At 38.8% G+C, this 12325-nt stretch overlaps 1 protein-coding gene across 1 annotated transcript; it reads right to left on the reverse strand.

Moving 5' to 3' along the window:
• Nucleotides 1-102: 102 nt before the first annotated feature.
• hspb2 (heat shock protein, alpha-crystallin-related, b2) lies at nt 103-8279 on the reverse strand. Its single transcript, XM_081364716.1, has 2 exons — nt 8058-8279; nt 103-2348 (listed from the first exon to the last, which is right to left on the reverse strand). The coding sequence occupies exons 1-2, from the start codon at nt 8149-8151 to the stop codon at nt 1936-1938; spliced, it is 507 nt and encodes a 168-aa protein (XP_081220842.1). The 5' UTR covers nt 8152-8279; the 3' UTR covers nt 103-1935.
• Nucleotides 8280-12325: the final 4046 nt, after the last annotated feature.

Consider the following 12325-nt stretch of genomic DNA (forward strand, 5'->3'; position numbering starts at 1 on the left):
GCATTGTATGCTATTGTAATATCCACAATCATGTGAATGTAAACAAGTAAAAAATTATTGTATTTTTAGATTTTTTTATTTTTTTTTTGATGCTATAATCTTTCTGTTTGAGCATCCAACAAGCTAGGCATGAAACTGAAATTCACCCTATTTCCGTAATCTTTTTAATCACAATGTCATAATATAACTACACCTTCCAGTGAAATGACAGACTTCTCTCTGGTGACGTATGCCAGACTTCTCAAAGCATTAATTCGGCTAAACTCTGCCTTTCTTACAATAAATTGCAAACTCAAAGTCAGATCTGCTTCCATCCAATCAAAAACCTAGAACCAAGTCTACCACATTGTTTTCTTTTTCCACAATCCATTTTACTCAGATGTATGTCACAATACGGTAAATATCTGTCACGCACCGTTACAACTTTGACATAGCAACATTGGCTCAACCAATGGTACGAGTTTGTGGCGAGACTATCTTTTTGGCCAACCTAAAGCAGACGAACTGTGGAAACCGGTTTCAAAATGACATCATTTTTGCAATACCTGGATGTCATAAAACTGAGGCAAGACCATTATAATACTTGCTAGCTAAGCAGAAAAGTTTATTACAAAACAATATTTATCTAGCAAAAATACACACATGGCCACACATCCAGCAAGTTTATCACAAGGAAACTTAACGTGCATCATAAAATTACAGTTTTTACAGACTTTTATGCTATTTAAAATAACAGTTTTCTATTTTTAGATATTTTAAAATCTGGTTTATTCCTGTGATGACAAAGCTAAGTTTTCAGCATCATTTCTGCAGTCTTCAGTGTCACATGATCCTTCAGAAATCATTCTAATATTCTGTACCCTTAAAATTACAACTTTGTAACCTTATTTACCTCTTTTTTTAAAAGGGGGGAAAAATAAGAAAAAGATATTTATAATGTTACAAAAGATTTCTAATTAAATTATCGCTGTTATTTTGAACTTTAAATACATCAAAATATCCTGAAGAAGATCCACAAAAATATTAAGCAGCAAAACATTTTCAGTATTGATAATAATAAACCATTATTAATGATTGAGCACCATTAATAATTTATTAAAGGAGAACTCCAGTCAATTTTAACATTGAGCTCATTTTTTTTGTAAATTTGGAGTGCTGTCAGTACAGAGAACAACGACAAAAACCGGTGTTGTCTACACCGTGTTATCCTCTTTTTAAAATTTGCACCCTGTTGACTTCAATGGGGCAAGTTTTAAACCTGCTTTTAGCCTCTTAACATCCTTGATGTGTCATTACAAGTGCCCAGCCAATGTGAGTGATTCCTTTAGAGTGAACACAGGTGAATCTGATTGCAGTAGATGTGAAAGATATGAATAAAAATGAAGTTAATTCGGCCAGCGCTCATACCTGGATTTTCTTCCTGTTTTCGGTTGAAGTCCATAGTAATCGATTGTCGAGTTCACGCGCGTGATAGGTAACTAAGCAACAGTGGAGAACTCGACAATCGACTACTATGGACTTCGACCGAAAACAGGATGTAAATACAGGTATGTGCGCTGGCCGAATTAACTTCATTTTTATTAATATCTTTCACATCTACTGCAGTCAGATTCACAGTGTTCACTCTAAAGGAATCACTCACATTCTTCTGTAATGCAGCCTTATTGACCACAAAAACATTAAACAATGTTAATTATTCCAAACGTTTCACCAGTATTGTATTTACAGACTAATCTGCAGACTTTATCTGGAAATCTGTGGAATGCAAACTGTGAGAGAACAGAACTGAGAGAACTTCTAATGACTCAAATTATAATTTTTTTTTTTTTAAATAAACAAACACGCAAAATGTTGGGCATTCCAACTCCATAGACTTTTCTATGGTGTATTTCCATGTGGGATTCCATGTGGGCCTGCTTCTATCAGTCTACTTCATTAACTTTTGCTTTCCTTGTTGTCCACTTTAATCTTGAGCTGGTTGATTTTAGGCTCCAGGTCCTCAGTTTTTCGTGGTGCCTGGATGCACATTATCCCATCATGTGAGATGGACACCTGCACCAGCAGCGGATCCACACCCATTGGCAAGATATACGTGCGGGTAAACTCACGACTCACGAAGCCATGCTGGTCCATTCGCTGAGCGTGACGTCCAGTCACCTCCAACAGGTTGTCCACAGTTCGCACACTGATCTCATCTGGTGTGAACTGGCACACGTCCAGCAAAACTCGATACCAGTCATCTTCACTGTCTACCTGAGAGAAGCCCCTCTCGAGCTGCTTGTTGATGCGGGGACGAATGTAGTAACCGTGGTATAGGACAGGGGCCAACAGGTCCTTGGGACACAGTGCTGAGAGGGTGAGAAGGAGAAAAAAAATCATAACCATAATAATACTCTCACAATGCTTCCACTGACATGTAAATGACACAACACAATCACAGCCAATCTGAACATATTTAATGCCTATCCTACGCTCCATTCAACTTGGTATATCAGAATGTTCTCCTTCCTGCTTGGAAAAGTGCAGGTGAATGCCAATTTAAGTCGGACTTTGAACCTTTGAAAGGTCATGCAGGCATATGATGATGCAAAAATCAAGTGCCAAGTTCTTAAAAATGTACTCTTCTTTGTTCGTTTTTCATATATGGTAGTTCTTAAGTTTAAATGATGTACAAAAATAATAATTTCTTGTTACAGTACCTAACTACTGCATACTTTTTTTAAGTGTAAAAAAAAAGAAAAAAAAAACTTTTTTCACAAGTACAAATTATTAGTACATAAATCATAATGCATTATTAAATCATAAAAGTTCTGGGAAAGTTCCACCTGAATGACATTAGATACAACCTAAACTAACCATGCCTTGTCATTAAATGTGAAATTATCTGACATTTTAAGAAGATTATTGACCTCTCTCATATAATTTACTGTATTATATTTTTTTCTGCATTAAAAGATATAATTTCCTGTGGGCTGCAAACTAAATATATTTAAAAAATTAATATTTTAATTATTAAATATTAATTTAATATTTTAATAATTGCATTTTTAATTGAGTCATTTCCAGTGTTGGGCTTAACGCGAGTTACCTAATCAGATTACTTTTCAAGTAACTAGAAAAAGAAATGCATTACTTTTAAATTTACAACAAAATATCTAAGTTACTTTTTCAAATAAGTAATGCAAGTTACTTTGTTCTCCCATTTATTGACTGACAGCTCTCCCGTCCCCATGTTCAGAGAAATCGGGAGTAAATGAGCAGAGGTTGTGTGCGATGTGTGAACATGATGGTTATTGTAGTTCTAGACTAAATGTGAGCATGCATTTACTCATCTCATTTGCACAAAAACAGATTCCCCAAAAGGAATAAAAACAGTGAAATGCAAAATCAGAATATTACGCAAACCTGCAATATATTTGTTTAAATTACACAAATATAGCCTACTTTATGTATTTAATTTCACTTTATATTAATCAATATATATATATATATATATATCTCACTTTATATTAACTTTTTTATATTAACCAATATCTTTGCTGCTGAACCTTGATGATACAATTCGACCATACGAATAAGAAAAAAATACCATCATTGGTTCATTTTTAGAGAGTAACGCAATATTGTAACGCATTACTTTTAAAAGTAACTTTCCCCAACACAGGTAATTTCATCTGAAAATAAACATTTGTGAGATTTAGTCTGTCAAAACAGTTTTGAGGTCAACTGATATAATGTTGTGTCTCTGGAAAATAGTGATCTATGACATTGTATTATGACATATAAAGGTTTTTGGCACAGCAGGCCCCAAGTGGCATGTTGTTACTAGTGTTATAACTTTTAAATTGAATAATTATTGTAATTAAATGGGTTATTATTCAGTATTTCCACGAATTAGGTACATTTCATAAATTAGATAGTACATTTAAGACATCTTTGCTTTCATTAAAATCTACAGGTTAGTTGAGTGAAAGGATTACATTTGCATTCATAGTGTTGCTATTAAAACATATCTTCAGTTAAAATATGGGCAATTAAATAAGTAAGTATTAATATGCCTGTATACAAGTTATAGAATAATTTTACCTTTCAGAGAAATGTTCTTTCTGCTTTGTCATTTGTCAAAATAAAAACGTAAATACAATATAGTTTATTTACTTACATAAATTACACTTTAAAAACTATATACAGTGTATATATATATATATATATATATATATATATATATATATATATATATACAGTATATATATATATATATATATATATATATAGTCATGGTTGGGTGGCTGTAACAAAGTGCACGGCCAAGGAGATACCCAAAATAGTCTTTAATTGTAGATTCAAACAAGGAAACACGCAGGAGATAACTTGGAGAAACTGAATTGCACACCACTTCAACATAAACGTTAAACACGCCAAGACCAAGAACTGACAGAAACTGAGGGCTTAAAGTGTAAGTTGCAGGTTAACCACCACAGCCAATTAATGTGTAAATTAAAGTGCTCTATATGTATATATATTTAATTATTTCTGTCTTAAAATGCGTTAAAATAACATTTATTGGGGTTTCTTCAAAGGTAGAGTGTTTTTTCAGTAACTGGTGATGACGTCATAAGAGGAACTCGCAACCCATACTCTGCTAGATTCCTACTGTATTATGGCTATTTGGAGAACGACTGAGGATGTGGGAAACCATCAAATTCTTTATGGACCACAGCCCTAGAATTTTTAACCGGTCAGACGTGAGAGAGGGGAGGAAATTGCCAGGACCCATGGCACTCAAAGAGTTATTAATGCTTGGTGTGAGGAGAATGAGTGGAGGGTTGGCCAGGTGTCGGCGAGTAAAGTTAGCTACGTTAGAGCTAGTCTAGGCTAGCCTGGTGCAAACTTAACCCGGATAATATAAGGGAACAAGCCAGTCTTTTCAAAAGTTTGCCGTCATGTAGAATAGCAAGGAGGGACAACGACTGAAGACATTATTTACTTACATGGTGTCAGTCCAAATCAGAGCTGTAGAGATGCGCACACTGCACAGGCACCAATCGCTAGTCTCATCGACGCCTCAAACGTCATGTAATACACTTCTTCAATCCACGCTATTTCTCACGATTTAATTAGCGATGTTTATTGTCAGTAAAGAAAAAGAGAGATCGATGTCCCCATCACTGTGTTTGTGTGGGCTATCAGCAGTGGAGAGTAAGTGCTGCCGTGAGGTGAACGCGTTTAGTTTAGTGGAGCAGCTCGACCTGCGACCGGCTGATCTGACGTGCCTGAACCCGTTTGTTTTGCAAATAGCTTACTCTCATTTCAGGCAGGATCATGGTCCCTTTGAAGTCAGCACACTCGAGATGTTTACAGTTGAGTTATTTTATCCATAATTTTTTTATCAAATAAAACATACAACCAACTTTTCTGTAGTTATGTAAGGCATCTATAGCTATGACTATGCCGGTAACTCTACTAGTGAGTTCCTCTTATGACGTCACGCCCCATCTAGTGGAAGGGAGCGGGAGCGGTTAAAACCACTGTTAAAAGTGCCAACTTTTCATATTATATTCAGCATTTTGGTATAAAAAACAATGGTGGGCGGTTCTTATCTTTATGTTTAATAAACACATTGCATTATCTTCGTGAAAAATGTAACCTGCAATTTACACTTTAAGAACAAGGGCAAACAAAGGAGCTGACGAGTTAACACTGGACAGGTGAATTAGATTAACCAATGAAACACATGGGAAGATTGGGTCAAAGGAAAACAGGCAAACAGAAACTGTACAAAGTTCAGAAAACAGAGACAAAACCAAACATAACCCTGACAGTCCTCCCCCCTACAGGAAGGTGCAACACCCCTCCAAAAAGAGTCCAACTAAAAAGAGTAGTACAGGATACAAAGTAAGTACTGTTAGTTCAGGGAACCAAGGAGGCACTGGCAGTTCAGGGAGCCAAGGAGGATCGGCCTCCGTTGTCTTGACCCAGGAGATTGGCTTGGCCACTATGGCCGGGGACGCATAGCAAAACCAACCTACCACCCAGAGACATTATGGACATTGAAATGCTCTCTGGACTGAGCCCTGGAATTTCCCTCTTGAGAGCAGGCTCGGGGACTTAACTCACTGTAACAGGCTCAGAAATTTCTCTCACTGGAACAGACTCTCATTGGAACGGATTTGGGAATTTCACATTCAGGAATGGACGCGCGCGGGAAATTATCTCACTGGAACGGACTCGGGAATTTAACACTCAGGAACGGACTCGGGAATTTAACACTCAGGAACGGACTCGGGAATTTAACACTCAGGAACGGACTCGGGAATTTAACACTCAGGAACGGACTCGGGAATTTAACACTCAGGAACGGACTCGGGAATTTAACACTCAGGAACGGACTCGGGAATTTAACACTCAGGAACGGACTCTGGAGTTTCAGTCTCTGGAACAGATTCGGAGATTTTCTTCACTTTCCAGTCTCTGATATTTCTCACACCGGAATGGACTTTGGAGTAAAGGTGGTAAGGTCTATGGAAGGCTCGGGCACAGGCTTGGAATGAGCTGGAGAGCCCAAATGCTTTCTGGATGTAACTGGATGATGGTTTATATTGTCCTCTTTAATTTCCTCAACAAGAAAATCAAAACCGTTTAGCCAGAGGACATGATTAATCAACTAAGGGTATATAACAATCCCCAGGAGATAGGAATTGAAATAAATCTTCATCCAGTCCCATCCAAAAGCATGCATTGAGCATTGAATTGCTCCAGCTCACCAAATGGGACAGCTCCAGGAATTCCTCCACGAATTGTTCCAGAGGTAGACCTCATTGTCGGAGGGAGAAGAGGAGATGATCTTCAGCCTGCTTTCTTGCCCCAGCCAGATCCATCTCTTTCCTTCTTGTTTCTTGAGGTCCTGTATTCTGTCACGGTTTGGTGGCTGTAACAAAGCGCGTGACAAAGGAGATACTCAAAACAATCTTTAATTGTAGATTCAAACAAGGAAACACGCAGGAGATAACTTGGAGAAACTGAATAGCACAACCACTTCGGCATAAATGTTAAACAATCCAGGACCAAGAACTGACAGAAACTGAGGGCTTAAGGGCAAACAAAGGAGCTGACTCGTTAAGTTAATTAACGAGTGACAGGTGAATTATATGAACCAATGAAACACATGGGAAGACTGGGTCAAAGGAAAACAGGCAAACATAAACTGAACACAATGAAAACAAAGACAAAACCGAAAATAACCCTGACATTATTCCCTTCTCCCACAAGGCGCAACCTCATGCCATAAATTCGGTTACAGAGGTTGTCAGTCCTGTAAACTAAACAGCGTGTGAATGTAACCGTATTAAGGACAAAAAAAGTAGCATCATGTAATTTGCCCTGAATCAATTTACTACTGTTCAAGTACCTAAGAACTGCATTAAAATATAAAGCTCTGCCTTCTAGATTCTAAGTGTAAATGGTGTACTAGAAGACACAGGAAATGGGCATGTCAAGTTTATTTAAAATTTGTGATACCAGCAACAGACCAAGACAAGGTTCTACTTACAGTGTCTATTTTTATCCTACAAGACACGTGACACCCATACGCTGTTCTGTTATAGCCTAACAGAGACAGGAGTCTTCACATTTGACTTCCAAATCTGCTGCTGAATTATTTAATAAGAAGATCAGTTCATAATCAGTTATGATGGGGACAACAAGTTAAATTGGTCGTGTCATGAGTGGAATTCTAAATATAAGTTGTTGCTGAGGCACCACATTTCGTTGTAAGAGGAATACAGTCATAGTATGACAGCGTTATACATTAATTGGCTATAGATCCACCCTTAATTCTGACAATCAAAATGTTTTGCTTATTATAACTGTTAAAATCAAATATGACCTACTGTATGAGACCTGCTGAAGTTAGAAGTTATTTTAAAGTCATCAAGACATTCAAAGCATGCAAACCAATATCAGAATACAAGCAACGTAGACACATATATAGTCCTACATATACAATATACAAGATATTTTGCCTGAAATTAAAAATGAAAGACTCTGATTTTACTTACCCTCTGCAAAGTTCTGATCATAGATTCGAGGAGGAGTACACATCTCGTAATCCATACTCATTGGGTATGCATGAGGAACGGTGCGATCGGCCATTTTGATTGCCAAGATAACTGGAGAATTTACTGGATTGACAGACTTCAATTACTCAGATTTTTGCCGTGTGATAGAAGCAGGAAGTATAGAAAGGGAGAGGGGCGGAAAGAACAACAGGGGAACGGAGAAGAGAGACTGCGCACTTGAGACAGGAGGGTGATATATCTTACTACAAATAGCTTGTAGTAAACTCTGTGGAGCTGCATAGCCAACATAAATACACAAATAGATATACACAAACACAGGGTGAATAAATGTAGTGATAGACTCACAAAGCCAAACAGTTTAACAGCTGATCATAAGTTGTAAAAAAGACTAATGAAAAACACTACTTAAAATTTTTATTTATTTTATTCTACAGTATATAATGTACATAATGCATATCAATGGAAACATGTAAATTGATTAATATTCTAATTAAAAATAATAATTTATAATTATTTTATTTTAAAATTGCTTTTGCATTACACTAAATAGTTAAAGAGTTACACTATCATTCAAAAGTTTTTTTTGAAAGAATATAATACTTTTGTTCAGCAAGAATGCATTAAATTTGCCAAAGGTAATGGTAAAGATCTTATCAAATAAATGCTGTTCTTTTCAACTTTCTGTTCATTAACCTTTTCATGTATTAATTATGACAGCCTCAGACAGGATCTCTGAGAAAACCTTAAGCCTGTTTTATACTTCTGCGTCGAACTCACGCCGTAGCTACGTCGTAGGCTGTGTGTAGCGCGCGTACCCTTCGGCGTACCCTGACGTGCACCTCCCCAAAAATGTAACAACGCGACAACTCTACGCGGACAAAAGTGCTGTGATTGGTCTGCTAGGACCCTCCCTCGGGTTTCACACGCTCCCTCTGCATGCGCGTCAACGCGGACAACGACGCAGAAGTATAAATGAAAACCAACGAGTTGCCTAGTAGAGGCTTCGGCGTAGGTCCGACGCATTTGTATAAAACAGGCTTCAGACTGAAATCTACATTGATTGATTGATGTTTTCAGACTGTGGAAAAACTAGTGATCAGGTGTTTTTTCATTCTCATCTGAAAGGAACAGTGTTGGGAGTAACGCATTACAAGTAACATTCATTACGTAATCAGATTACTTTTTTGATGTAACTAGTAAAGTAACATTACCTAGTAACATGCATTTATAATCAGATTACTTTTTTCATGTAACGAGTAAAGTAACATTACAAGTAACGTACATTACGTAATCAATTACTTTTTTGATGTAAAGAGTAAAGTAATGCATTACAAGTAACGTACATTACGTAATCAGATTACTTTTTTGATGTAAAGAGTAAAGTAATGCATTACAAGTAAGCGTCATATTGTCAGTCTGTTTTGATTTCTGTCTTTGTCTGTGTTCTGTCAATTAGTTCAGTTCTGTCTTTCTCCGGCCCCTGCCTGTTTGTTTCTATGGTGTTTGACTGATTGTTAGTTCAGTTCAGGTGCGTCTTGTTAATTTGCTCTTCAGTTCTGTCTATTTAAACCCTGTGTTCTGTCTTGTTCTCTGTCAGTTCTAAACGTTACATGTAGTTGGTTGTCCTATTACCGAAGTTTTGAGTTAATCTTTAAATAAAGCTGCTGCACGTAGATCCTGTTTCATTCTTGCTGCAACCCATTGTAACACATAGTTTATGTAATCACATTACTTTTTGATGTAACTGAAAATCACATTCTAATTACACCAATACATTTATTTGCAGCCAAAAACGTTATTGCAGATGAAGTATTTTCAGAACAACAGTCACAGTAATTGTATGAAGGGGATCTGAAATTTAGCTAGTGATGCATGATTAATCAGAATTTCCTCCCAATCTAAAATCAATACTATCAATACTAAACAAAGATATGACTCCTTAGATATTACTTGATGTTACAACATTTTTTTTTTAACCTGCAAGAGTCTCCTAGAATAGAAGGAATGGATGGGTACAACTTGGCATCTCTGACTGACCGTCGGCCATCTTTGTTTGTAGAAAACAAATTCCCCATACCTTGGCTTGCCACTTGGTGGCAGTGTATAGGATGATGCATTAGTGTCCACTGTAGTGGTTGATGTGCAGCTAAGCCATCAAAACCCATGCATACGCAAGAAAATGGCTTTTTTAATATAGTGGTCCACTCTAGTGACCTCTTAACGTGAAAGGGTTAAAGAATAATTAAAAAAGCAGCACAACTGTTTTCAAAACTGTTAATAAGAAGAAATGTGGAGGACCAGAGAGCAGCAGACGGTCCACAAGTCTGCAGTGGAGGTGAAGCGATGTCTGACCTCGGTGGAGTTGACGTGCCGAGGGAGTCCAGCGAGATGGAATGGCTGGTGGTCCACGCTGAGGTTGAGGATGGAAAGAAGGCAGGTGCGGGAGCAGGGCGACAGGTCGAGGCAGAGCGTAGCGCACCGAGGCTGCAGGCGGAGCCTCGGGCTCCTCATGCCCAGGAGAAGATGGCTCCTGACAAGTCTGAGGTGGTACCACGCTACTGAGAGGCAGAGGTGGTGCCGAGGGTGACAGAGATGACTGGGTGGCACAGATGGCTGGAGACTGGGGGGATAGACTGAAGTTATATGCAGAAACCAGAAAAAAAGTGTTCGGAATAGTTTGGAGAGGTGGCTGGAGAGGTGGCTGGAGAGGTGGCTGGAGAGGTGGCTGGAGAGGTGGCTGGAGAGGGAGGCTGGGCAGGGCTAGTGAGACAGGTAGAGGACTGACAGGTTCAGGAGTGACAGGTTCGGGCAACAGTACAAGGGCTAGACAAATCTCCTCTCCAAACTCAAAATAAAAAAGTGTCCTTGCCAAAAACGCACTCTTAGTAGCAGGGGGGGTGCGCGGGGCTCACTTCCGAACCCTCGACGTCCACCAGCACTCCCTCAGCGATGGATGGCTCGGCCGGCTCACACACCTGGTCAGGCGCACGCTGCTCGGGCTCCGTGGCGATGTGGTCCTCGGTCACTCTTGTGGGCGCAGGCTCCTTTATCGTGCTACCTGCGGTGGGCTCAGGTCGTCGATCCTCTTCGTCCTGGTGGTTCTGACAGGGCACTGGATGGGGAGTGGGGCTGGTGGCATCCTCGACGGAAGTTCCCTTGAGGAACCTCCCCGGATAACTGTGCATGTGTGGCGGCGTTGAGTCCGACATCCAGGAATGTGCACAGACAGTTATCCGGGAAGGTGGTCTGATGGGCGAGATCCAAAAATTCTTCCAAGTGTTTCTCGAGGGAGCATTCTCCCTGCTCAAGGCACATTAGTTTAACTGCTGGAAAGTCCATGGTGCAAGCAGGGGTGAAAAATGTAACAAAAACACTGAACACGAAAATGGGGGAGAAAAAATATACAAACGCATTCAAATTTGTTTGGTCCAGTATTCTGTCACGGGTGGTTGCTGGCAGACAGATGAGGAAGATGTATACGATTCAATTCAAAGGTGTATTCTCCAAAGATCCAACAGAAAGGCAAACAGAGAGCAACACACACTTAAGATAGAGTAGACAATACAGGACACTGAACTGAAACAGAACTGAACATATACTGTAAACAGGTGTTAATGATGGTGACTGATGAGTGCACAGCTGAACGTGATTAGTGTCCGTGACAACAAATGAGTGACAAAGGCAGGTGATGACAAAACAAAAGCCGTTTCTCAATACCAAGTACGCAAAGTTCGGACTTGAGTCCTTGGTAGTTCGGACTGACAAGTTCGACTCAGGAGAACGAACTCCCGAGGACGGGAGGACGCGAGTCCGGTAATTCTGCAAATGGAACAGCGGCGTACTTGATATGTCACTCAGTTCGCTCTGGCTACTCCGGTTATCTCTTTATAGGCTACAAATAAAACAAAATATGTTATAAACCACCACTTTGCCTCTTTTCATTTTCATTTAAAAAAGATCTTTAACATAATGGCCACACAAATGAGGTTCAGGCAACGCAATTGATTATCTTCACTGCATATTTACAACAACACGAAATATAAAGCACAACCCTGACTCTTTTTGTTTTCATTTTAAAAATATGATGAATAAAAAAAATATTATAATATTGATCATTAAAACGAACATTTAGCAAAAAGAGACAGGGTTGTGTCATATACAGTGAGGAGAATGTAGGCAACATGTAGGCTATTAGGCCTATAGTAAAATATTTTATATGTTTTAAATATATAATAAAATGACATAAC

The sequence above is a fragment of the Scardinius erythrophthalmus genome, assembly GCF_964197995.2.
Source record: "Scardinius erythrophthalmus genome assembly, chromosome: 5".
NCBI classification, from domain to species: Eukaryota; Metazoa; Chordata; class Actinopteri; order Cypriniformes; family Leuciscidae; genus Scardinius; species Scardinius erythrophthalmus.

What these genes read in the sequence shown, in the direction of transcription:
- hspb2 (XM_081364716.1), bottom strand. Translation starts at nt 8,151, where the DNA reads ATGGCCGATCGCACCGTTCCTCATGCATACCCAATGAGTATGGATTAC. An exon ending in TGATCAGAACTTTGCAGAGG is followed by an intron (nt 2,349 to 8,057) that starts GTAAGTAAAATC and finishes TCACCCTCTCAG; the next exon opens with CACTGTGTCCCAAGGACCTG.